General features: G+C 42.3%; 1 protein-coding gene across 2 annotated transcripts in view; it reads right to left on the bottom strand.

Annotated features, from left to right (window-relative positions):
• Positions 1-8,575: 8,575 nt before the first annotated feature.
• CACHD1 (cache domain containing 1) overlaps positions 8,576-27,089 on the bottom strand; it is a 102,022-nt gene continuing 83,508 nt past the window's right edge. Inside the window, exons 16-27 of one of the 2 annotated variants that reach the window (XM_065842352.2) lie at positions 25,855-25,965; positions 21,335-21,457; positions 19,180-19,279; positions 18,939-19,055; positions 17,137-17,297; positions 16,402-16,488; positions 16,124-16,240; positions 15,068-15,219; positions 14,505-14,666; positions 13,675-13,752; positions 12,589-12,690; positions 8,576-10,274 (exon numbers count right to left, since the gene is read on the bottom strand). In XM_065842352.2, coding sequence (XP_065698424.2) covers positions 10,036-10,274; positions 12,589-12,690; positions 13,675-13,752; positions 14,505-14,666; positions 15,068-15,219; positions 16,124-16,240; positions 16,402-16,488; positions 17,137-17,297; positions 18,939-19,055; positions 19,180-19,279; positions 21,335-21,457; positions 25,855-25,965 — 1,549 coding nt within the window. In that variant the 3' untranslated portion in view covers positions 8,576-10,035. Of the gene's footprint in view, positions 10,275-12,588; positions 12,691-13,674; positions 13,783-14,504; positions 14,667-15,067; positions 15,220-16,123; positions 16,241-16,401; positions 16,489-17,136; positions 17,298-18,938; positions 19,056-19,179; positions 19,280-21,334; positions 21,458-25,854; positions 25,966-27,089 lie in introns of those variants that run through there. The other variant, XM_071810073.1, reaches the window with a different exon arrangement.

The following is a 27,089-nucleotide window of genomic DNA, read 5'->3' on the forward strand; positions in this document are numbered from 1 at the left end:
TCAAGCTACAAAACTTAAGTAGGGATACGAGGTCTCCTGAAAACCTATCTGAAACATATAATAGTGTGAATTATTCTGGGACCAAGAAAAAGATTGCTCTGCTAGGAATACTGAAACACATAACTGTCTCCTCAGAAATAATTACCAGATTAAGCTATGACAGCAGAAATTAGGGATCTGCTCAAAACATCCTTTTAGTTTAGCGAAGCCAAGGAAGTAGTGAAAGCAGAGTAATTACAGCGTTAATTTTTCCAGTCTGAAGGTGGACACTCTGGTTCACCTCTATGTTACTGATAATTAACGCTACCTATAGCAGTTACCTTCTCAAAAACTTACCTGCCTGGCTTTTGTTTGGTTGTTTTTTTCAATAGGCTGCAGATGTCTCTGAATGAAAGTCATTAAAAATTAAAGTGCATTGCTAAAAAAATAGTTTAGAAAGGAATAGTTAGATATTAATTGCAAAAATAAAACTACCATTGTAGTAGTTGCAAGTAGTTCCAAAGAGATAGAAGTATTTTTCTTGCTTAGAGATACATATTAAAAGGTTGTTGGTAAAAGTATTCATCTTTTTTCTCACCCCAGTGTTCACATTTCATTCTGTGCACAGGTAGTTGACATCACACAGGTAGGTCAAGGAATTGCCTGCACTAAAAGGCAATGACAAAGAGAGCAGGAAAGATCAAAAACTTTGCTGTTGTCCGCGGAGATGGTCCGTGAAAATGAACAAGGCCACACGTCACCTCGTCTGACAACCAAAATCAATCAAGCCAGCATCAGCAGCAACAACCAGTCTGACCTGAGGAGATGCTCCCTCTGGAACTGAACCGCCATCCTGTTTTGAGCACACCCTCAGGCAGGTACGTGGTGGATTAAAACATAATTTTAAATAAAAGTACAATCAAAATTAGGTACCAATAAAGAAAAACGCATCCGTTGGAGTCCCCACAGAGTCTCGGTGGGCACATTAATCCAGCATGGAGGTCATGCGAGCGAACAATCCATCCTCCTTCGAACCCCCCCAAACCGATCAGTGCGAATTTGATCTTGTTGATTACACACCATCTTCTATATGCATTGTACGTGTATGTTTGTATGAGTGTATCATTACTCACCTCATGTTGCTTTCAAAAAAAGCATTACACATTTATGCTTTGCACTCGAAACAGTCTTCAGCTTTCTCACGCACTTGCATTATGTTTCAAAATTGCTAAAAAATCAAAAAGCAGTATTTAAAAAATGGCAGAAAAGTATAGCAATTTGCAAGCATAACTTTGCACTGCTGGCTTGATGCTATTATACAGATAAGCCAATTTGCAGTGATTTAGTTCACTAAATTCCTTGTTAATTAAAAGTAATGTACCCATCTCCAGCAGTTGCTTTTGTAGCTCTTCTAAGCTGAAGATTAATTTACCCACGCTGCTGCAGCTCTGAATTAATGCAAGCCGTACATATATTTTTTCATTTTTATGGGATGAGAGTGTTAAAACAGAATTGTGTCACAAACATTCTTCCTGAATTGAAGATGCCCTCAGGCATAACTGTCCACGTTCAAAAGTACAAACAAATTCAGATCTGTGCAGCTAAAAATAAAAGCCAAGATTTAGAACATCTGATGGATCTCCAAGATCCATCTGACGTTCCCAGGTATATGAGATACAAGGAATGTATCTGTGAGCTCTTTAGATAAGTGATTTCTTATATGAAAGAGAAATCTAAACGATTTTCTAGAATCTGAAACCCTTTGCCGGGTGTGTTTCCTGCAATGAGGGTGTGGAATCCATCAGTTGCTGCAAATTCGAAGCTTCCATAAGAATCCCTGATTGCTTCATGTAAACAAAGTGTACACAATCCCGTTCTCTTTAGTCCATATTATGGCCACTGTTTCAAGCTCTAGCTACTCCTGGTGTTTCATCAGGGAACTGAAATGTTGAAGCCAAAAGATGTAGATTGAGTTGTGAACACCAGTAATTAATTCAGTGATGATTGATTAGATGCTCATTTATCTCACAAATGCATAATGCCTCCAGAATATAGCAGAGGTGCCAAAAGAAGGTCCTTTCACCATTTTTCTAACGAATTTAAATATGTTTGGCATTCTCAGTGTAATGTTTGGTAGTGTAGTAACACTGGGGATCATTAAGAAATGAACGAATTTCATATAAAATTACCAAGCTAGACCAGCTGAGTGAGCAACTGATACCTGCAGTGTTGTGATGAAGCAAAAACCTTGTAACCCCTCTGAGGCTTCACTTGTTCTGTTACAATTCACTAAATTAACCATTCGAATAACTCAGCATGTCCAGACTGCAATTTTGTTGAAACAGGTACTGTGACATGGCAAAGTCTTCCCAGCTAACTCCTACTCTTGTTTTAATACCAGAGATATTTTGATGAACGATTCAGTCTCCAGGAACTTAGGAATTGCAGTAATACAGGCTCAGGCTTCAGGTCCATCAAATCACATCCCAGCAGTTCCCATCTTGTGGGAGAGATGCCAGATGGGCAACAGATTGCGGCAGAGTCCACAACAGCCACACGCTTTACTCAGAGTTGCGTTGCAAATAAGTAATTATTTTCACTTTGCTCACCCTCCTTTGTGTGAGCCTTATATGTGCTCTAGCGGTGCAGTCACTAGAACAGGGCAGGTACTGCAGCGTTTGACCAAAATTGGATGTTTCTTTACTCCCAAAACATTCTTCCATACACAAAACCACTTCCAAGTGACGCAGCTGAACATTTTCCTCTTAAGTGGAACCCGATAGCTCTTAAACTTGGTGTAACATTTCTCCAAAGTGTGCTGGGAATGATGGATTATCTCAGTAACAGACTCGTTAGCAACTTCTCTTCAGTTTCTGTTCGTAACACAGAGGTCTGCAAATAAACAGTAAAAAGAGGTAAGAGCTATAACTTACAAAATGAGTAACTACTCTGAGGAAATCATTACAGTGAAGCGTAATGTAATGGTCTATTTTGGGAATAGTGGTCTTTGCAGTAGAATTTATAACCTTTGTTGCCTAAGGAGTATCATTAGCAAATCCGTGGGAAGGTTATATTTAAAGACAGAAAAAAAAAAGAGTGAATCTCAAATAAAACCACCAGAAAACAAATCTAGCTGCTTGAACAATAAATGAGAACAGTAGAAAATAAGATCAAACAAATATTATGAGTACAGTCCTCTCTAATAAATGGCCCCAAAGGCCAATATATTCACAAGGGAACCTCAGCAATAATTACTCCTCAAACAATATCTTCCCTGCTTTAAATGGTCATTCTTCCCTGCATGGGCTTTATTTTTCCTCATGCAGAGTCAACTTCAAATTTAGCAGAGACTATATTTTGGCAATTTTAATAATTAAAAAAAATTAAAAGGTTCTTTGAGTTTCTAGCAAAAGCAGGTACAACCCCAGATTCCTAATTGACTAACGCATTAATGGGCTGCAAATTGTAGTTTTGAATAATTCTCTCTCAGAGTCTTGATACGGGCCTATTTTCTAGGAAATGGAAACTGATATTGATAGTTCACAGGAACTGTGAAACCATTTCACATCAAAAACTAGTGAAATTATCACACTGAATTAAAAGAATCGCTAGGGTAGATCGGTACGTCTCCGTTACTATCTCATTTACAGTCCCTGCCGATCTGGCTAACTATAAACTTGAAGAGAATTTTTGACACACTTAACTGAATAGCGAGTGGATAGTGGGAGCAAACAGGCATCTTGACAGCGATTTGTTTTGCTGTGATAAACCAGGCAGTGATTTATCCCTGCCAGCAGATGTTGGAATTGTAAACACCCCCACAATATTTTGTCCTTAAAAACACTGTAACTTGTTAAATATGGAAAACTGGCATGAAGAATATAATGCAAACGAAACGTTCCCAGTACATTCTTAAAAAATTTATGAGACTTTAAAATGTTCTGCCATTCAGTTATAAAAAGGTTTCCATAGAAACCGTCATGCAACATGACTTTTTTGCTATAAACACACTTACCGAAGTGTCCAACTTGTACATGTTCATTCTGTTTTCATGGGGAGCAAAAAAAAAATCCATCCTGTTCCTGTTTTCCAGCTTTATTGGCTGAAGTTAGAGCAGTAACACATTTTGACTTGTTTATAGAGATTTCTTTGGTTAAGCTGCAATGGAAATCAACACACTTAAAGAGGTTATTATTTTGCAGGAATTAGATCATGCAAGTTTAATTACTCAACCTTTAATCTCTCCGAATTACACGTGATTTGCATACACAATGCCAAGAGAATCGATATTGGGAGCAGATTAATTGAAGTGTCAGAAAGTTGGAAAACTGAAAAGAAATATACTAAAACTATTTGACCAAGTTCCCAGTTTCCTGCAGTTCTCAGCGCCAACCCATTTTGGAGCGTCTGTCTGATTTCATTACCTCTCGGTGCAGTGGAAGAGTTCTAAAATGAGACAAATCCATCAGTGTTGACTAAACTGGAAATATTTGGTAATCCAACCCCAGGCTGGCCCATTGTTCAACTGGAGTGACAGTGCCCGGCTTTAAAGAGGAGACACTGCCAGTTTTCGGAGAACTTTGACGTGGCACAGCACCACCTCTTGCTGCACATTTTTTCATGCAGATGTCGCTTGTAAAAAGCACTGACTCAACAGTCTCGGGGCCACATTTGTCCCCTTTATCCCTCACCTTTCCCTGCCAGGTGAGGGTGGGGTTGGACGGCTCCTGCTCTGGTTTTTGGCCAACAGTTTCCCTTCCTTGCTGTCACTGCTTTTGTTCCATTTGTGGCAATCACAGCAGAGCACACCCATTCAGGCAGCGCTCCAGGCAGCTGGTATTTTTGCCAGTGTCAGCTATAAAAATGTAGAATAAAACAGAACAAAATGTAATTGTCACTGCTGGGTCCCAGCTTCTGAGAGCCGTACCATCTACTGCTGCCACTAATGAAACCAGCCCAGGGGTAAAAATATCCAAATAGCAATTTTTTTCCAGAGAACTTAGATGAGGCCACTGTGCTTCATCTGGAAGCTGAAGCTTCCAGATCTAATACATGTTTCTCTGCCATCAAATTCCTGCTGCTCTTCTGCTCAGGCTATTGCTGTTGCTGACACTTTCTGATGGGCGTAGAACTGTGCTGCGTGACAAGAAAAGCCTTGGTTAAACTGAGTAGATCTCATTATTTGAAGGAAACTTTTTAACTTCAGACATTTATTTTCCCTTAATATATCATTAGAACAACTGTTTACTGAAAATCTCACTGGGAGTTTGCAGAAGAGAGGTAGAAGCAATCAATGCTTTGTCTGGAACGCAGCAGGGAACCAGCAAACTCACATTCTAGTGCAGGCTGCTGTGCAAAGTCACTAAGTCACTTCAGACCCTCTTGTTCAGACAAAGTGTTAGATACGCTCTGAATTTCTGCCAATTCAGGCTCCTTTGAGATCTGTGTACCCCAGCCTCAGGAAGCACAAAAACCGAAGCAGGCGATAGAGATGGTGTAAACGCGGGGAAGCATCGGGCTTTCCTGCAGAGATGGAACCGGCGGCGTTTCTGCGCATGCCCTGGCAAACGCACCAGCTATGTCTGGCACTTCGCTAACGAGGCTGGGGCTTGAGGACTTCACTCCTGGACTCGGGTGTCGAAATTCCACTGTAGCCTTGGCTGCAGAAACACAAGCCCTTCTGGGCCAAGGTCCTTCCCTGACTCAGTTCAGAGCACGCAAAGTAGAGAAAATAATTACCTCTCATCACACAGAAGTGCTGCAAATAAGTAATATGAAATTCATCATGGCACTTAGATTACTTTTTCATAGTTAGGATTCAGGGCAAAGGGGGGATTGTACAGCAAAACAACCCAACAGTTACCAAGTTAACTGCGATAGGAATTAATATTCCAATCACTGGAAGCCTAGTCCAGGCTCCTTTGAAAACCCCAGCCATAGCGGAGATTCTCTTTTAAAAACAACTGAAATGGGTAGCTAAGCGCTATGAACACTGCAAATTGATCTTTGCATTTGCGTACAGCCTTTTGGATTACCTGCACTCTCTTAACTTGAGCCAGGACTTCTGCATCCTATTTTCCTCCCCCTTTTCCATATTTGCTGCCAGCTTCCTACCATAATTTGTACTCTGACAGATCTACTTTCCATCCTCATCACCATTTCTGGGTCACTTTTCAGAATAAAGCCTTTGAAAGTCAGGGACCTCATTTTGACCAGTTATAGTCACAATTACTGCTGCACATGTGAACATCTCATGAATTCTTATCTGTCTTCTCACTGCCAAGAGCGAGGGTAAAGATAACATTTCATGGCTTAAGTGGCCTTATAAAAACATTCGTGAGCAAACGGTGACATACTCTTTCCAAATCACATTTTTTACCAAGGCAATAACGTAAACAAATAAAAAAAATCATCCTAATTAATTTTCAAGCAATATATTCTGACCACGTAAGCAGCTTCTCTGGGCCGGCCAGTTAGGTTGCTTGGATGGAGAACCTGCTTGCAACCTGTAGGAAAAAATATTTTACAGCGCTCAAATACTGAAAGCATTAAGTCAATTTAATGGTAGGAACGCAAACCAAAGCTTTTTCATTTCAAAATAACTTGTTCTGGAAGAAGGAAACCTACAGGCTAACTAAGTTTCAAAAACCAAATAAGTGGAAAACGGCTGTAAAGTTTTTCAGTGACAGGTACAGAAGATCCAGGTATGAGCCCCAGTCGGGCAGTTAACTGCTCATTTTATGGTCTTGCTCCTCAGTTAACACAGTCTAATAATGGGGAGGGAAGGGCCATGGCAGCAACACCTGCAATAAAAATTGAAGAGCTATCACACAGCTTCTTGAACCTACAATTACATCCATGGTCCCTCCTGCATTTATCAGGTTTTGCTTTAAATGAACAATCTCTTTCCCAGCATTACACTGATTCCTGCTGGGACAAGGTTAAGCTGTCAACGTTTGAAACTGTGATTTGACACACCTCTTGATTTGAATTTTCCCCTTAATTATTCCTTAATAAGCAAGAGCTCTGGCCCTTCTCATTACTTCCAGTGTAAGCAAGGATGTGCAGACGCCACGAGTCAGGAGCAGTTGGTATGTTCTGGAACAAACGTGATGAAGCAGCAGTGAGGTGCAGCTTTACTGCTGCTTTTACAGGTAAAAATTGTAAAGCGAAAAGCGAGGGGGTTCATTGCCATGACTTCTTGTTAGCGGATCAAAGTATTTCTGGCAGGGCTGCAACAGAGAACACTGCAAGCGCTTTCTGCCTGGCACATCATTTTAAGAACAACAAACCAGTATTGTAGTCAAGAAAGTAATTAATATTATTGCATTTCACAATGTGCGTGCTTATTCATATTACTTTGATACATTTTGAACAAAAATGATTTCTTCCACTACAAAAAAGTAGTAGAGGATATAACAGTGTAGGTTAATAACTGTATATATATAACCTGTGTTTAACACTGCAGTTTAGTTACAGCTGGACTAAATGATGTGTTTCTCATTACATATGTGCTCCATAGCCTAACCTGCTTTAAATGAACATCAGCACCAGAGCAGGCAGGCAAGGGCCTAAGCCAAAAGGTGTGCTTTTCTTTATTTCTGTTTATATTATTTTATATGCAAGGAAACTATTCTGATGCTGCTTGACATAAAAAACTACAACTGAGGAGCAAATCCTCAAGTTCAAGAACTTCTGCTGCACAACAAGATTCCTTCATACATATGCAGATGAGCAAAATACAACTTAAATTCCACCTTACAAGTCAGTAACTTCCAGAGACACTTTTGTCATGTGGTACCACCTTTTGGCTGAATTCCACATTCTCTGTTACATGCAGAGATTTGAACAAATAAAGTCCGAAACTCAAACTTCAAATCTGCTTCATCTCTGAATCTTAGAACAGCTTTATGAGTTCTGTAGGACTAGGAAACCCACAAAGCATCTTGTTTGGTGTTTTGCACAAACTGTTATTAAACGCACATACAACTGAACAGTTTCTGCCCTGAAAGCTGTTTTCCCTTCATGCTTAATTCTGCTGGTTGGCTGGGAATGTTGTTCTTTGCTCTAGCAGTAAGCTTAAGATTTACCTTTTCTTCTAAAGGCAAACGTGACAAAACAGTTTGTCCATCACCCAACAACCAGCATTGTTTTGGATTCAAAATCAGAAATTCTAGCCAGTTGGGTCTACAGATGGACACAGATTGCTGTAGGGTGTCAGGTTCAGCCCTTTGAGAACATAAAGCAGAACCATTATTAGATTCCCACAGGTGTCTGGTCAGCAAAAAATCCCAACCCAATCCTGCACAAACACAGCAAAATGGCAAATGCACTGCAACTGAGCTTTCAGTAACACAGAAGAAGGAAAACCCAACTGATTTGCTTTGGTGAATCTCTGATCACTGCCAGAAATGGTCATTTCCCAAACAGGCCTAAAAAGAAAAGTTTTAGATCAATACTGGCATTTCTACATAAAGTTTAGATATTTCAAGGGTTTTTTAATAAAAACAAGGCACCTGCCCAAATGTTTCACTCCTGTTACAGCACACATTCCAACCTAAAGGAAACTGAAACGGAATAATTTCAATCTAGCCAGTTATCCACAGAACTATATGTTATATACAGTTTATTTCACTAGAGATTTTAATTTTATACATAGTATAAAGGGGTATCCTGATATCACACATATAGTTACTTTACCGTACTGTTTAAGAACCAATTTTTTACATAATTCAGTATTAAGTACCATATTAATTAAAACAAGTGATTTTTTTAAAAAAACCCTACATATAAATGGATGTTTGTCATATGCACAGTGCAAGAATGTTTTTATATCATTGTAATCACAAAATGTGAATCTAAAATACAACACTGTGATTTAAAACTAATTTATAATTATGATGCCCTGTGTCATAGGCAGATTGATTAATCCTTGTTTGAATTACCAAGCAATGTTAAATTCCAAACAGCAGCAGCTTAAAATCAAGATTTCCGAAAGATACCTTCCACAGTAACCCAAGTTTTACAAAACACTGGTTTATCCCTACTCCTCATCCTGACGGTGTCCTAAACAAACCAGAAGAATGGCACAGACTTCATTTGGAATTATCTGGTAACTAATGCTAAATAAATTATTTATTACTTCCACACAGGAAACCTTTAAGGATGATAGAAGATGGAGAGGTTTTTGGGCAGAATTCTTAGAATTTTAGTAACGGAGTACAGGATTTCTCCTCTGCCAATCAGAAGAAAATACTGAAATATAAAATCAGGCTGTAATATTTACAGAAAACAATTGTGAAAAAGAAAGCATTCATCATGTAAACACGTCAGAAACTACTTCTTCATTTTCCCTTTTGCAGAGCAGGGCAGTGGGTGAATATCAGCTCATCAGAAACAGATGTCTCCCTCGGAAGAACCACTTCACCATCACAGGATATATGTGGTAGTTGTGGAGAATTGCTAACATGTTTTCTCCTCTCCCCTCCCTCCCCCCAAAGTTTCAAGTTCAATAAATAGTAGAAAAATAATCCTTTACTTAAAAATCTTGAGATGCATTGTCCCAGGTTCCATACAGCAAGTGCGGCGCAGTGAACTTTCTACGCGCCAAACAAACCGCAGAGAAACCAACAGCCTTTCACCCCCCACCTCCTTCTGGCACTTTTTCCATCTTCAGCTGTACGATTTCTGCTCTTCCAGTTAAGGAAACCAAATCATCTCTGGCTCTTTTAAGCTCGCTCTCTCCTCCTGGCTCAGCATAACAGGGCTGCCAAAGCTTCAGCTGCTGTATAAACTCGCGTCCCTGTTTTTGGAGGTCTAACATGCCTCCTGCTCCATTTTATTAAATGTTATGGCAGGTCCATTCATCAAGCGCATTCCCCTTCCATTCTGGAGCCAACCTTACATTTATAAAAATGTAAAGCTCTTCTGCCTCACAGTTTACTCAGGAAGTTCGTTAAACGGTTCCTGGGGAAAGGCACAGAACCAAAGCTGCCGGTTGCTGCATGGATCATGGTTCGCAAGTTCTGTTTGTTTCTTTGTTTTTGTGGGTGTTCATTAGCATTCTGCGTCCACAGTGTGTACGGTGACCGCAGCCTGTAAGTGGTGGCTGTGGTGGAGGGTCGGGTGGTGCAAGCGGTAGTGGTGGAACTTGTGACTCAGCAGGGCGGCTGTCTGGGGCGGCGTGTCCAGCTCCAGGTCCTCGTCGTGGTTTCCAACGTCGACGCCGGCCGACAACGGGTCGTTATTGCATGGAGGGTTTTCGCTGTCTTCCTGAGGACTCATAGTGCTGTAGCCTGGAAAATAAATCAGCAGGATGGAGAATTAAAAGCAAGACTAAAAGGTCAATATTCCACAGTGCTGACTGCTGCAGCCTTCATGGAATCAAGCATGGTCAGTGCTCTGTAAAGAATAAAACAATTGGTTTTAATTAGTCAAAAAAGAAAAAAAAACCAAAACCAACAACAACACAAGAACAACAAAAACCCCACCACCAAAAAAACATACCAAAACCTCAAACAAACAAAACCAAAAAAAACCCCAAACCAAACAAACCAATCATAACCCACAGCATCCTCTCCTGTAAGTTCACAATAGATCCCTTTTCCTGTCACTGTCTTTATAAACTTTGGCGACCTACAGTCTGTATCACAAACAGTAAAAACCAATCCTGCATTCAGCAGTTTGTACAATTGCTGGCACTGATTTAAAAAACAAAACAAAACAGATAAACTGATTTTTTTTTTTTTATTTTTTTTGGGGGGGAGGGGGTGTTATCTTTTAAGATATTACTTGAATTTCTGCAAACAGCCAAGAAACTGGTGGGATCTGCTACCATCTCTATTCCAAGCCACAAATCTCTGTATCAAACCACATCTTTCCTAGGAAGGTTCGCCAGCTATTGTATCTGGAGGCAGCAAAACCTCCTCACATCACCTTCTTGTCTAATCACAGTATTTTATTTTCAAAAGGCAGAAAGCACTTGTCACCTGGGAGGGACAATTTGCACAACCCAAGCAGATGTTTAATGCTGGTGAGCCTTCCGTCCAGCGGAACATGCACATGCAGTGAACTCCGGGCTCCTTCGGCTCAAATATCTGCTGCTGGAGTCGGAGAAGTTCAAAAACCCAGGTCAGCGTCTGGAGGAGTAATGAGACACTGCACTCCCTGGGATATCCTGAGGAAATGATGTCACCCCAGCGCCAGCTCACAGCTAACCCTTGCAGGACAAGATCAGGCTTTCACAGTTTTCCTTAACAGGTCAGAGATCTTCTGTCCTTTCCTTTTGAAGCAGGTGCTTATAGTTACTATGAAATTTGGATTTGCCACTGAAACCAGCTGTTACCCCCTCAAAACCAGTTTGCAGTACAAGCAAGATCACCTCAGTATTTCTAAATGCAAAAACACAAACAAAATTTAAAAGGAAAAAAAAAATCTCGCTTTAATAAAAAAAAAAAATCCTGAGCAAACTTTGGCCAAGAGCTGAAAAACCAGTAGTGCTGCTGAGCATCTCAGTCAGGTTTTCAGCTTGAGACACCTAAAAGGAGTGTGTTAAAAATACCAGGCTGAGTACCCAAAGCTGCTTCTCATTTCCCATGGTCTGAGTCATGGTTTCTGGCTGGGGAAGACAACTGGGCAGACCTTTGAAGAAGAGAGAATTACAGAAACTAAAAATAGAAGTGCATGTGTCAGAAATAGGTAGTTACCCTGCTAACCCAGACCTGTTGACTAGGAAGAGGGGAAGGATTCGCTAGGACTGCAAGAAATGGAGCAAAAGGAGCATTAGTCTTGCAAATCTGCCTCAGCACAGGTCATCTGGCCCCAAATCCAGGGTAATTCCTCCTAGAGCACAATTGCCTCTCTGACATCTGTTCATCCATGTTTCAAGGCTTTGGCTTTCAAATTTCCTGTCCCTCGGCAATTCCATTACCACAACCACAGTCTTAATAATCGCACAGGTCTGCTGTGCCACAGCCACGGCGATACACAGCCAGAGCAGACGTCTGTGGCAGACTGCCTTGTCTAACCCTCCTAATTTTTATTAAGCCTCCTCATGAGTCAACAGCATGATACCCATCTAATAGTTTTCAAGATTTAAGGAGACTTAGTCTCAGGGCATGAGAGACATGTCAGAATTCCCTGAACACCCTAAAGTGTGTGTGTGGCAAACACACATGGCTGAACACCCTTGGTTGCTACACACGTACACAGTTAATGTTGATCATTAACATCCCTCAGAGGGCTGGAACAGCTCTGCTGGGAGGACAGGCTGAGAGAGTTTGGGTGTTCAGCTGGAGAAGAGAAGCTCCAGGGAGACCTTATTGCAGCCTTTCTGTACTTAAAAGGGGCCAATAAGAAAGATGGGGACAGACTTTTGAGCAGGGCCTGTTGTGATAGGACAAGGGGTGATGGTTTTAAACTAAAGGAGGGAGATTCAGGCTACTGTTCACCTACTGAGGTGTGTCAAAACTGCTGAACTGCAGAGCAATAAAGGAACGAAGGTGTTTGGTTTGGTTTTGGCAGCCTGATCTGCAACGTGCCAGAGATCTGAAGAAAAGCGATTAATCGCAATCATTACCCTGGGGCCAGGGCAGCAGTTCCAGGTCTTACCGTGGTCACTTTCTGTTCCCGATCGCCCCCAGTACCGGCGTCTGCGTTCGGGGCTGTGTGCGTGTCGCTCTATCACCGCTGCTATGAAGCGAGTGTTACTGACTGGGAGAGACAAAGAAACAGAACTGGTTTTAAATTAAGTGCTTGCACTGAACTGTATCACGGGGACAAATCAGGCACAGGGGAATGCACCTTCTGCAAACTAATTCTTCTCAAATACCACTTCTTTTAAGAAGACTGTCAAGCGACAGAGAAGTAGGAGTAGACATGTTGTTTAAATGTGGAATAAATGAAGATCCAGTCAAACTCATTCACCTCATCTGCTTGGATTAATAGAAGTTAAGAGAACTATTGTGCCAATGCTAAAGAACCTGTGGCAGCACTGAAAGCCAACCCAAAATGAAACTAAAAAGGACCTGGAGGAGCAGTAGATTCAAGCCATGGAACTCAGATATGCTTATTTTTCAGGTTTTGAGTGTCGACAGAGTTTTGAATCTTGGGGATTGTTTTAGTTCTGTTTTAGTGAAGCCCCAGAGATGGGGATCTGGTCCAAGCCTGGAGCTCTCCCAGACTTCAGGTGCACCAACCCATCTTTCAGCACAGCAGTATCATACACAAAGTCCCATTTCACTGAACGCTGAAGAAGTACAAGCATCCCAACTCAATGCAAATAAGATTTACCACCACTTTTGTTGAATGCACATGCCTGACTTGTCCTCTCCTTTCCAAGGCTGAGCAAAGGGAGGAGTTTTCCACAGCCTATACTGTCACAATTACAATTTTTAAGCAGATCAGAGCTATTTCTGGAAGTGGTCATGATGGGTGAGCATAAGGGGCAAATTTCTACATTTCAAGATTTGTCTTTTAAAAGAAAAAAAAAAAAAAAAGTAATTTCCAATGCACCCATAGTCTCATGCTGAAAAATCACTGTTTAACTTAAAACATTGTTCTGTCATTTTCTACTGCTGATCAGCACAGGGCTTCCTCCTGTATTTTTAATCCTAGCATATTAAGAAAACAAACAGCTCATTTACTCTTAACCTAAGATATATTTTTTTTTTTACAGCAAAGTGATTTGGTACTTACTGATTCCTCTGTCTTCATGGCTGTCATCGTCTCTCTCGTCCCTATCATTTTCCAGGTTCGACATGCGCACTGACATTTCTACACACCATTACAAACAGAAAAATGCAACTGTTAAGAGAAAAATTTGGGGTCATCTTACTAATGGCTGTCACCCTGGTCATACAGTGGAAACACTTTGCGTTGCTGCGTGAAGAGATGAAGTCTGAGCTCTTTTTCCAAGCTAGACAGGGCTGAGGATACTAGGAAAATTATATTCCCCAACTCCCCCTGAAAAGAACAGGCTTTAAAGTTTCAAAGAAAGTGAACTAATTCAAAATAGAGCCGGGGTACAGTCAAATCTAGAGGTAACAAGCCCTGAGCACAATTCTCACCTCTCTATCTTTCTACCTGTATCCTTTCTCTCAAAATTCAGGGTTTTTATATAGGAACGGACATTCCATGAACACGGCATGGACCAGAAGCAGAGAATACAAGGAAAAAAAGGCACATCCCAAACAGCCCAAGCAGAAAGGGCATGAAAACGGTAATACTCCCAACTTTAGCTCTAGAAAAAGTGTAACTTCAGCTTCCTGACAAGAAGCGCACGTTAGGGTTTTGAGGCAGAGCCTCTTTGGGTGGCAGCAGGACTGGCTGCACCCAGGAGAGGGCAGCAGCACACAGGCCCCCTGGACCAGACCTCACTCAAAGAGTGGGTGCAAAAGAGAAATAAATTGGGGCCAAGCATTGAAACAAAACCAAGGAAAGAGGTTTCGCTTTTTTGTTTTTTAGATGGTTCTGGTTTGTTTTTAATTCCCATCCTACTATTTCTCTCTCCAGAGTTATCAGCTCACCCTGGGCAGCCAAAGGTGACATGTGCTGGTGACTCCTCCGATGGATCTGGTGGCGATAGGCGTACACTGCCAGGACAAGCACCATGATGCAGCCCATAATGCCTCCAGCCACTGGGCCGACTGGTGCACTTTTGATCATGTTCAGAGTGATCACCTCATCTCCTAAATCAAAAGGGAAAAAACAGGGAGGGAAAAACCATAAATACTCTGCAGAAAGGTTTAAATCAACGTCTCTGAAGATTAGAGAAGATTTTGAAGGCTTTCTAGGGACTGAACTGTGCACATGCAGGACAGCACACTTTACATAGGAGAAGAAATTCAGAGAGGGTACAACTTAAAGACAGGAAAGTATAGCTAGGCTCAGCTACACATCAATATTTTTTAAAATGTAACACCCACAACAGGCCTGGTGTTACTTCTTTACTGCTTAATGCACTGTTTATGCTAATTTACCGCTAGCATAAAAGATAAATGTGTTATGTGAAGCATGCTCTGACACTGAAAATGCACATTACAGAATGCAAACAGTTAAATGCAGCATCTGCTCAGCCAGGCAGAGTTACCTATTGCTCCCAAGTCATCCACGTAGGGGCTCTTGGCTCCCACGATGCCGCCGAAGCACTCCTTCTGCGGGGCACAGTACGGCTTATCCAGGTGGGTCTTCCCATCGCTGTCCACCATGCACCACTCGCAGTCCAACACGCCAAAGCAATCCCTGAAAATTAAAACGAAAGAAAACCGTATTGATTTTCAAGTTCAACGCTTCTCGTTTGGCATAGCTCAGTCTATTTTAGAATCATGAAACAGAGGGAGGCCAAAATCATCTGTAAACTCTCACATATGTAATGTTTAGCCACAAAAATATTCTAATTAAAATGCTCAAGGACCACAAGGGAAGTCCCGCATGGAAGGTGCATCTTCCGAGTCTGTCTGTGTTGTTTTTTTTTCCTCCATCACTCAGCCTGAGCAAAGGGAGAACTTCCTACTCATAACTCCTTCAACAAGACATTTCTCAGCACGGTGAAGTCTGACTATGGTTCCACCCTTTGTCTGCAGCCTTTTGGAAGACGGAAGGAAGGATTTGGGAAGTCTGGTCAGAGCACGATAAGTTCCAGCAATCTCAGTTGCCTGGCGATCGCTCCTAACTAGCAAAAAAAATAAGTGCTCAAGCTTCTCTACATAACGCCAGGAGTAGAATGGAGAAACTAGAAGCTGACAGGCAGCTGCTGTCTCTAACGTGCTCCAAAGTCACCACCATGCCAGTGCTGTCTGCTCGCTGTGAGTGCTGCAGCCGCACGTTCCCCAGCAGACATGCACACGCGGCAGCACCGGCCATGTTGCTGAAAGGAAAAATTTGTCACCCTTTCAACAGCAAATCTGCCAGTTCTTGGAGTCACAAAGTGTGACAGGAAAGCCATTTGTTTGCCATTAATGGTGTTCTGTGACTCGAATGGGAACTCGGAGGTCTGCTGTTTCTGCACTGCAGCATGTCATCATTGATATTATTCTTATTTTGGCATCATATTTTTTTTTTCTTCAAAACATGTAAGGAAGAGCTATTTTTACTGAATTCTTTCAAGAACACAGTTTATTTGGAGGAATGGAGATGGTCATTTTACCCGCTCTCTGTTCTCTGGTTGCACTGGGTGTTAATACACTGCGGGAGAGCATCCTGCAGGCTCGGGTCGATGGCTGTGAAAGTCATTGGCTCTTGATGAACTTCACAACTCGGGTTCCTATATTGGGGCAAAAAGTAAAGCCTCATATTATAAAAGCAGTCAAAGCACAATCAAGGAAAAACATAATTTTTACCTATTACATATTATCTGCGCAATTATATTAAAACAACTGTCTGTTCTAGCCTGTTTCAGATGTGAGTAATTTTGTTAATTCTCACCTGTTTTCAGCGTTAGTGAGGTTGCCAGTACATTCATTTACCTCCAGAGGGCACTCACAAGGGCACTCACATTCATTCTGTTCCATTCTTTGGGGGCAGAGAACACACAAAAAATTTCATCAGATGTTAGGCCCTGATTGCAACCCCACAGTGCAGCTGCATGATGGCTGTTCCCCACATTCAGAACCTCCTTCCTTCCCCCAGGAACACAGGGATTGCTTCTATTCTGCACTGCGACTGAGGACAATGCAATGACGGAGCCTTTCTGATCTGTTACCCACTCCCTGGAATTTCAGAAGCAACAACCCCGGCCAAGTCCCAGACCCAGACGCAAGGATCCCTCTTGCAGCAAACACATAACAATGCTGGTGTGGGCAAAACCTCCTGCAAGCACCTGGACCCCCTTGATGAAAATCTATGTCAATCCACATAACATTGTGGGTATTAATACACCAGAACAAAGGGCCTGATGCACAGATAACTGAATCTGTGGTGGTCTTTAACATTATCTACCCAGACTTGCCAAGAACAAACCACCCTGTGTTTTTACACACTGAGTTTGCTAAGTCACCGTGCCCGTTACAAACAGCACAGGTAAAGCAACTACTTTGTTTTCATTCCAGCTTTGCACTGCAAATTTTCATTCAGCTTATAAAACGAAGGCATTTTTCCAAAACTGGAATGAAGAAAGCAGGAAGAAGAAAGAGGCTGGGGCAGCCCGTCTGTGCCACTCACCGGTGGCAGTTGAGGCACAGCCTGTCCACCATGCTGCAGGCACAGAACGCCAGGGAGTCGCAGGTCTCATTGACGATTCCCACGAAGGCATTGGTGCCGGGGATCCTCGTCAGCCTGTACTTGGAGCAGTGGCTGCCGTGCACAAGGTTGGTCAGATCACCCTAGGAAAAAAGAAAAGTAGTGCTAAAGGTGTAGAAAGAAACTTTCCTCCTCCCAAGGAACCGAGGGAACACAAACGCCACCTTTGCAAATAAGAGGTTTATAAAATTGTTCATCAACCTGTTGAGTTTTGCTTTCAAGCTACTGCTGGGTGGAAAGATTGGCTGAAGATAGAAAAAAATACGCTTTGCTTGTAAACATTATGAGATGTGGCAGTGGTGTCGAGTCCAATATTCCATTTCACTCCTTCACAGCGCTCACCGACCCATCCCCACCGCCCCAGCCATCGCTGACCCCCTAAAGACACTACCCTCTGACAGGGAGGCACCAGCACAACTTGTTGAAAACTTCCTGGCACATTTACTATAAAAAAATCCACCACAGCACTGTGCAGCTGTGATCTGTTTGGTAGGCAGGCTCATTCCTGATTCCTATTTGCATGCCACAATCTGAAGTTTTTGCCCTGTCCTATACAATTTCCTTTACAGTAATACACTTTCTGTTTTGCATTTCAAGTGTGGGGAAAATGTTTAAGCCTAACTGACATAAATCAATGTATTCTGACATAACTTTCAAATATTTGTGACACTCATTTCCCACCTTCTCCTCCCAGTAATAATTGAAAGGTATTTTTTAAAGAGTAGCTTCTCCCACAGTGCTTAACATATTTTGAATAATTACACAATGATCTGTGGTGCTGCAGTTGGTATTCACAGTGCAGCGAGAGCCGACAGCCCCTGGCTTAGACCTCTCAGCACCCAAGGGAGCCCAGAAGACCCGTGGGGACCACAGAGCGTCCACATCTCCAAAGGATGCAGTTTCACAAACGACAGTCTGTGAATGTTCCTGCAAGTTGCACCAGTAAATACTTTTATTCACTCACCCAGCTAAAAGGTTAAGTTATTAGAGACCTTCACTACCCATGTCACAGGAGAATGTGACACTGGTTGGAAGCCAGAGGTCAGGAGAGGATCCAAAGCAAAAAATTCCAACTACCGCTGGAAACTCCTCACCCAAGAACCGAGAGATTTTCTTCCTGATGCTGGATGAGACTTTGCAGACATCAAGCACACAGCTGGCCAGCGATCACATCCATAATCAGAGAATCATAGGAAGGGACCCTCCCAGCTCCCCCAGTGCCACCCCTGCCATGAGCAGGGACATCTTCACCAGCTCACGTTGCTCAGAGCCCTGTCCAGCCTGGCCTGGGATGTCTCCAGGGATGGTTCATCCACCACCTCTCTGGCCAACCTGGGACAGGCTCTCACCATCCTCAGCATAAAAAAATTTCTTCCTCATGTCCGACTTGAATCTCCCTCCTTTAGTTTAAAACCATCACCTCTTGTGCTATCACAATAGGCCTTGCTCAAAAGTCTGTCCCCATCTCTCTTATCGGCCCCTTTTAAGTACGGAAAGGTGCAACGAGTTCCTTCCATGTCAACTGACTCCTCATGTGAGTGTCGTCTGTGCAGCCCAGCTCGCTGGGTTTGTGTTTGGAGCGGCTGAGCGGACGCCAACCCACACAGCAGTTTGGCTTCCAGCCGCGTCTGCTGATTCTGGCAAGGATTTGCGTTTCCACCAGGAGAAACCCAACCCAACCAAAGTACATTCAAAAGCAAAATAAAACAGAAAAAGACACTTACCACTAAGCTGGTATTAAATTTATAAAACCGCTGAACCGTTCTGTCACTGAAGCTGTTGCAGAGGTTTTTCTTGACGAAGTTTGGGTGGTTCAGAATGTCGTTTGCTACCAAAGGCTCCTAAGTAAAAAAAAGCAGGATTTTTATGCCTCTTAAATCAGACACAAACAGCAGCTTCTCTACAGTCCTTACTGCCTCAGCTATTAGAAGAGGTAGGAACAAACCAAGAAAAAAGGAGCCGGACCTTGTGCGTGATGTGCTGCTGCTCCACCGGCGCGTGTCCCTTGGGATCGATGAGGGTTGGGTGAGCCACCAGGTACCCTCTGTCCTCCATGATGAAGCACCTGCCCCGCAACAGAGAGCGGAGAGCCCCCATTAGAGAAATACACCCACATCAAACTTCATCTGAAATTTACAGCTAGAGGAAGAATTTTTAAAGGCTTCCATTTATTAAAATAACAGGGCCATTAAGCAAATTCCCTGGGAAATGTCTCCAAAGAATATATTGGGTATTTCCCTGAAGCTTTTAAATGTTACTTTTGCAGCAAAGCCTGGACTGTTGAGAACTTGAAAATGGAATCGATTAGAAACAGCAAGGAAAAGCAATCAGCGCATTGTCTTGTCCGATCGGGGAAGATCCAGAAATAAATTAAGCAAAATGAACTTGGAAAGCTTTAACAGTTTATGAATCTACTACATTACTAATTAAACAGCGATTTCACACTCTCCTTTATTAACCTCCTGCCTCAGAATTTAATTTTAGTGGGGAGCTAAATCAAGTCCTGTTACATTCTCAGCCTTCCCAACCATTCCTCTTCCCATTATTTTCCTGTGTGACCTCAGGGAAATAACATCGGATCTTTGTCTCTATCTTGCAACTTCGAGGTTTTAATCTGTGATATTTTTGGCATCTCTGGTTTCCATAGCTGCAGACGGCCACGCTGGGGAAGGCGGAAGAGCAAGCAGCTCTGAGATCTGCAGAATCAGTGGCCACAGAGGGGAGACGAGAAGAGGTTAATGCGGCCACAAAGCTCCCAAGAGCTCAGCGGGGCAGCAGCCGTGTCCCCGGCACCGCGGGGCTTTGCCTGGGCAGCTTTAAAGTCTGCGATTCCCATGGCAATCTGCAATGTAAAGCTCTACCTACATCGTAAAGTTCTACCTATGTCCTAAAGCTCTACCTACATCGGCCCATGGAGGGAAAGAGCAGATTTAATTTGAAGTGATCAGTGCGGAAGAGATGGGACAGCAACACTTGAGGTATACAAGGGAGTAATTAAAACTTTTAGTTGGATTTTTTTTACTCCCCCAACCTGAGTTTTGCATTAGAAATTGTGATGTTGCGTTTTAACTTCTGAAAGATGCTATAGGAAACAGGAGAACGAGTAGGCTTGTGGTTACCCCGGAATGACTGCAGAGAGAAAAAGCGGAGAGATACACTGAAAAATCCCTTAGTTGTCCCTTGGTACCTGCGAGCCTTTACGCAGGGGCTGTTAAGCATTAGATCCAGCTTCTATGTTAGAATGGTCTAACAAAACATTCAACAATATGCTTGAAATTTATCATTTAGGGAATGTAAGAACGGAATAAAGCATCTGGCCCCACTGATTATGAATAGTTTTTAACTGGGGGGGGAAGGAATTCCAAACCAGAATTGTTTGGTTTGGTTTTTGTGCACCATAAAAATGTATAAAAAAATACCCAAACCAAACCAAAAGAGAAATGGGAGGATTGCAGAAAACCACTTCCCTTTCCAAATTTAAGGTTTAAAAACAAACAAAGAAACAACAATGCCCAAACCACATTGTTGAGTTACTCCAGATCCACACAGAATCTGCCCCCACCCTCCACCACGTGATTTTTGAAAAAAGGGGAAAGAGGAACAATTAAGGTACACACAGGTCAAAACAAAATTTAATACTCCCAAAGAACTCAGACTTCTTCTGACTCCCGCTGTGCTACATGTTTCTGAGAAAAATATAACAAAAGTGTATTTTTTTAATCATAGTTAAGATAACTAGAGATAATACCTCATTATTACATGCTCACAGTAACTAAACAGGTAAAATGAAAACAAACAGAAGAGAATGGGAAGCATGTTCACTTAATGCAGAATGGTTTTTTGTCCAGGATTTCAGAGAAGTCTAAATATAACAAAAATAATAATGAGTTATCTTCTGCAGACTGTTCACTGAGCTGATGACAGTTTGCTCTTGAATAACAAAAAAATCCATATAATCTTAATGAGAAGAACAAGCACAAATTTTAGTGGAAAGTAGAGAACACACATTGAAAGTAACGGAATCCTGGAATAAATTAAGTTGAAAAGTTCATTGGGGTCATCTATTTAAAGGGAAAGAAAATAGCTTTAGATGTATATTGCCTGGAAGGGACGGCTTTACCTTATTTTGTTTCCTCCGTCTTGGTTACAAACTGGCAGCAGGTCCATGAGAACTTTGTAGAAGTATCGGAGGGTGAAGTCGATGCCCATCACTGCCACCGAATGTCCTGAAGACATCTGTGCGCTGCAAAGAGGGGAGGGAAAAAGGAAAAAGGCTCTGACACCTGCATCAATCATTAATATTTTAATTACTCAGTTCCCTACTTGAAAAGAGGACTGGCTTTTCTGGCATACAAACACCCAGCTCAAATTCAGACCTCCACGCTGAAGCTCAGTTCGCCTTGCTCATGTTTAGATGAAGTAATAGCTGCTGTAAATGGAGAGAACAGCATCTTAACAGCGTTAGGTACTTGCTGCAAATCCTGAAGCCTCTTCAACTTAAATTGCACCTTATGCAACCAAACCATGGAGACAGGAGACAGCCCAGCAAGGGCCAACCCACACCCTGGAACCTTCCTCAGCTCTCACAAACACCCCTACTACCTACAGATGTTCAGTATTTAGCAACATAAATTAGGATTAAAAATTCCCCCCACAAATGATGGGCCCCTCAGTTCAAGAAGGACAGGGAACTGCTGGAGAGGGTCCAGCGTAGGGCAACAAATATGATTAAGGGAGTGGAGCATCTCCCTTATGAAGAAAGGCTGAGGGAGCTGGGGCTCTTTAGTTTGGAGAAGAGGAGACTGAGGGGTGACCTTATTAATGTTTATAAATATATAAAGGGTGAGTGCCACGAGGATGGAGTCAGGCTCTTCTCAGTGGCAAACAATGATAGGACAAGGGGCAATGGGATCAAGCTGGAACACAAGAGGTTCCACTTAAATTTGAGAAAGAACTTCTTCTCAGTGAGGGTAACAGAGCACTGGAACAGGCTACCCAGGGAGGTTGTGGAGTCTCCTTCCCTGGAGACATTCAAAGCCCGCCTGGACACATTCCTGTGCGACCTCACCTAGGCGCTCCTGCTCCAGCAGGGGGATTGGACTAGATGATCTTTCGAGGTCCCTTCCAATCCCAAACATACTGTGATACTGTGATACAGCTGCTACACTCCCAGCACTCGAATCCTCACAGCCTGGGGGGGGTTCCATCCTGCACAGCTCCACTTTGCTCAGCCCCCAGTGTCGGGACCTGAATGTGAAGCTGCCGTAGATATTTTGCTAAATTCCAAAGTGTAGGAGCGATTAGGATTTTCAGCCAGAGAAAAAAAACAACCTGGCCAAGCTACAGACATGAAGCAGGTTGCCTTGCACCGAGCAACTAGGTGGTAATTAGGTGCTGCTTAACGAGCGCCGTGTTAAATGCTTCAGATCACATCCTGCGACCAGGCCAGTTATCCATGTGAGCTGGAATTAAACAGGAGTAATTCACATTAAGCTGACACTGCCTCCTGAGTGCCAGGTGAGATTTAAAACCACACCACTTGATAAACGTTCTGATTCAGTATTTTTCCCCTGCGTAGGGCAACCATAAAATAAATGTTTAGGGAAGGGCAGACTGGGGGTCTCGGGGGCTGCTCACCACCACCGGCAGCAAGAGCTGCTGGGAAGTGCAATATTTTGCCCAGACTGAAAATGTGCTTGTGTTCCTATTTTTACACACCAGTTTGGGAATACACACAGTTGCCTTAGCAACCAACACATCAAAGACTGATACAACAGTCTCAGGCTGATGTATGGAACTGCATTTTCTTACAGCTCTGTAAAGGTGAAAATGGGCTGATGTACAGAACTGCATCTTCTTATGGCTCTATAAAGGTAAAAATGGGTTACTTTTAACCTTCCTCACCATCAGTGACACCATTGCAAGAGCTCTCCTGGCAGAAGCACAGTCTCGACATTTGACTAAGAGCAAATGGGTGCTGAAAGCTCCAAATATAAATTATATTCTATTTATGTTGTTATTTTTCCAAAACTTCCTGTCCTGTCAAGTTCCCACCTTTCCCTCAGGAGAAACATCCAGACAATTTTGAACTAAGGTGCAAATCCTCCCTGGGCAGCTGAGCATCAGAGCAGCGAGGTTCTAGAACAAAAGCCTCCAAATTTAATGACGGAGGCAAATAATATTTATTAGGGGAGGTTATGAAAACGATTGTATGATGCAGTGGTGTGTAGTAGGCTGAGGCTGGACCAAATGACAAGGGAACCTGTCACTCCCCCATTTCTAACACCCAGACTCTCAAAGTTGGCTTCTTGCAGCACCAAAGGGGCACAGCCAGACCTGGTCACCTCTCAAGGACACAAAATGATCAGCTCATCCTCAAACTGCGGGGCGGGCTACTTTGCACCCAAGTGGGCCTTATGTTGATGGCAAAGGAGACACCTTTGACTCGCTACTCTTTTAAATTTACTTTTCTAAATAATTTTATCTCTGAAGACAGGAACAAAAACGTTTAGAGAAAGAAGATACTGAAAGGCACAGCTGGACTATGCACAGCAGAGGCTGCTGGCAACCCCTTATCCACATAGAACCAACTCTGCTTACTGGACTGACATTAGTTTGCTTTTAAAGAGGCAGAGTGAAGATGTAGTCAAATTTAATTAGTAGATTTATAAATATAGATTCTAAAAACCTGTGTTTATTTTTAACAGCACCCATTTCATGGAGGAGGAATGGGAAAGAGAATGACAGTGAAGCAGCACAGATACATTTAACTGGATGAGACGAGGCATCAAGCTATGAAGTTACTGCTCTGTCTTAATAGACAAAAAGCCATTAGGAACGCTGTAAATGTTTTAGCTTCATTTTTAAGCAATAAATCCTTCTGGTTTGCTGATGCACACTGTATTAAACAGCTTCTTGCATGAATCTTCTATTCCCAGCCTCCAAAAAAGAAATAAGAGATACATAAAACAGGATTGAGAGATGAGTGTCAGTTCCAGATAAACTAATGTTGTTATTTAAACCCACACAGCAGTTTCTAATGCGAGTGTGCCCATTAACTCTACTGATTCCTCCCCCACTCTCTTTTTTTTTTTAACTAAAACCTCTTTGGGGATTATAACCACATGTGAGTATAAGCTTTAGAGGTCATATTTACCCAAGAATCACACTCACATCTGCCAAACTTTGTTTAACCGTTCTTTAATCATGTTCTAATAACCCACGCGAGCTTTAAGTTCTTAAAGCTAACTGAACCATCTCTTGCTAGATAAAAATCAGAATCATGATTAATTGCACTTCTCACTCAAGTGCTTATGTCCCTTAAGTAAATTCCTCTGTGAGAAGCACCATGCAGGCGTTCAGCTTGATAATACTCCTGCCAAAAACGACAGGCAGATGTCCTGTGGTGGGAAACCCCAAACAATGCCGAGATGTCTGAGAAGAGCTGAAAAGCAGCGTCCTGAGCTCTGCTGCCTTTGTCATCTGTATTTACCAGTGCAACGTTAGAAGTTACCTTTGTACTGGAGGGGTCTTAGATGGAGCACAAGCAGAAGGCACATGCTCAGTGAGAGTCTTGGAAGAGGCTCCATGTGAAAAACAAAACGAGTAATTACAATTTCTGGAACTTGGGAGAGCTTGTGATAGGAAAGTTCAGTACATGTTCTATAAACTGAGCTCCTATAAACAGCCTACATCCAAAACCAAACCTGAGCCTTGGGCTGAGGGCCTGGCCAGGAAGAAGCAGAACCAAAGAAGGTCTGGTCCTCAAGGAAAGGATCATTCCAGTACTGATGAGACGTTCATAGAGAGACCCACTCCACTTCTCCCGCAGGTAATATTAACTATATGATGGTCCTTTAGACATATATGGGGTTTGGATCCCAAAGGCACAAGCCGCTGTTTGCACTCTGATTTGTTTTCTGCAGTCCCGTAAGGGCAGTTGAAGGTTTACAGGCTTCTCAAGTTCTTCTCTACTCTTGAAAGGCCCGGTCCAGAAGGGCTGAATTAAACAGTCCAGGCAAGGAGCTACTCTGATGTCTGGAGTATGGACAGATCTTTAATGAAAACCACCTTTGCGGACTGACCTGTTTGCAGTTCAGTAGATCTGCTTTCACCTCTTACTCCATTCCAAACATCACCCTGGTACACACAACTTCAGAAGTGTAAGTGTGAGTAACTTCAGGAAATTTAGAGATTAGCAATCTTGAGGAAAATGTACTTGACTACCAGCAGAGAGGGAACATATCCCAAACTGCCTCCTGAAAGCGATCCCTCTCCTCTTCCTTGGTCCTTGTCTTGCACACACAACATAGCAGCTCGTGTTCATCCAGGACCACACTCTCATAGAATCAATTCTCACCAATCAGCCCTTTTTTTCTATATACTGTTATTATTCGTATATCAATAAAGCTACAGAATATAAACTATACACATAACATGGATTTTTCAGTGTTTCAACATGCTATTGCCACTGAATCTACACAAGGTTATATCACACTTCATCAAAAGCACTGTAAAACCAGGTTTGGTTTTCAGTTCTGGAACACACAGGAGTCAGCCAGCATGTTCCTCTCCTACCCAGAGCATATCTGGATAACTGAGATTATTCTTACTTGACACAAACCTCAAAACACCATTTACCTGGAAGAATGGACAGTGTGACTGATGGTGACGACGTAGCCTGCCCCTCCAACGTCTAAGTAAGGACCAGTAAAGGTAATTAGTCCTGGATTAGCCACTGCATGCAAGTACCTGAGGGCAGCCAAAAGAAACTCATAATTACTGCAAGCTTTAAGGCAGTATCCTTGATTTTTCAGAAACATAAACACTGAATTCTGCACACTGTGAACAATGTGCTACCAAATTAAAGTTTCTTAATATTAAATGAGTACCTAAGTGTGATTAGGACCCAGACCTAAACCAGACTTGCTCAATGAATGGTTCTTCAGTACATACAAATGCATTAAAAAAGCTCAATTTACTTCTTCATTGAATACATGAGATGGCATTTTAGACATTTTTCCCCAGAACAACACATGACTTTGGCGCCGGCGAAGGCTCGAACTGAAAGCAAACACTGGCAAAATTATTACATTGCAAACGCAGCAGAAAGGATGTCCTGTAGGCAGAAATCACACATGCAAATCTGGAAAGATGTCAGAAAGTGGTTACAAATTGCAATTGCTTTTAAAATTTCCTGTCGACAATGTCAAATATCTTCTTACTGTCATGAAAGTTTGAAAGACATTCCAACTGTTGGGAAAACGTCTGTGTATGAAAAAGCTATTACTTTGCTTTCCAGTGTACTAACCTCAGAGTCTGGACTGCACTGTGGAAGTGACAGAATTCTACTTTTTTACTAGTGCTTTGCTTGTATCTTCTTCCCAAAACACTGCCATTTGGCTTTATATATTAAAAACAAAAAAAAGGACACTATAGCATGCTATATATGGAGGCTTTTTCATAACCACGGTTTGTGCAAAACAGTGAAGTGTAAAAGCAAGAAAAAAACAAACCAAATCAAACAAGTTCTCCCAAAACCAATAATGAAAATAATTTGAGACCTTTCTTAAATGGAAACAAGGGATTGTAAAAGTGCATTCAGTTCATTTACAACATGCATGCACCTTGTTTATCTCACTACAAAAAACAAGAGCAAAACTCCATCATCTTATCTGTCAGCAAAAGCATGAATAAAAACAAAAAAAAAGAAGAAAACCTGAATAAAAGCTCATCAGTAGCTATGGCAATGATTTTTTCAGCTGGTGGGTTGGGACCTGGCGCTGGTTCGTGCCTTTGGCAGCGTCACGATGCAGCAGCACCTGCCCGGATCCTGCCCACACGTCCAACTCCGCTCTGCAGCGCTCGCCTGTCTC

This window comes from Patagioenas fasciata, chromosome 6, assembly GCF_037038585.1.
Source record: "Patagioenas fasciata isolate bPatFas1 chromosome 6, bPatFas1.hap1, whole genome shotgun sequence".
In the NCBI taxonomy this organism is placed as follows: domain Eukaryota; kingdom Metazoa; phylum Chordata; class Aves; order Columbiformes; family Columbidae; genus Patagioenas; species Patagioenas fasciata.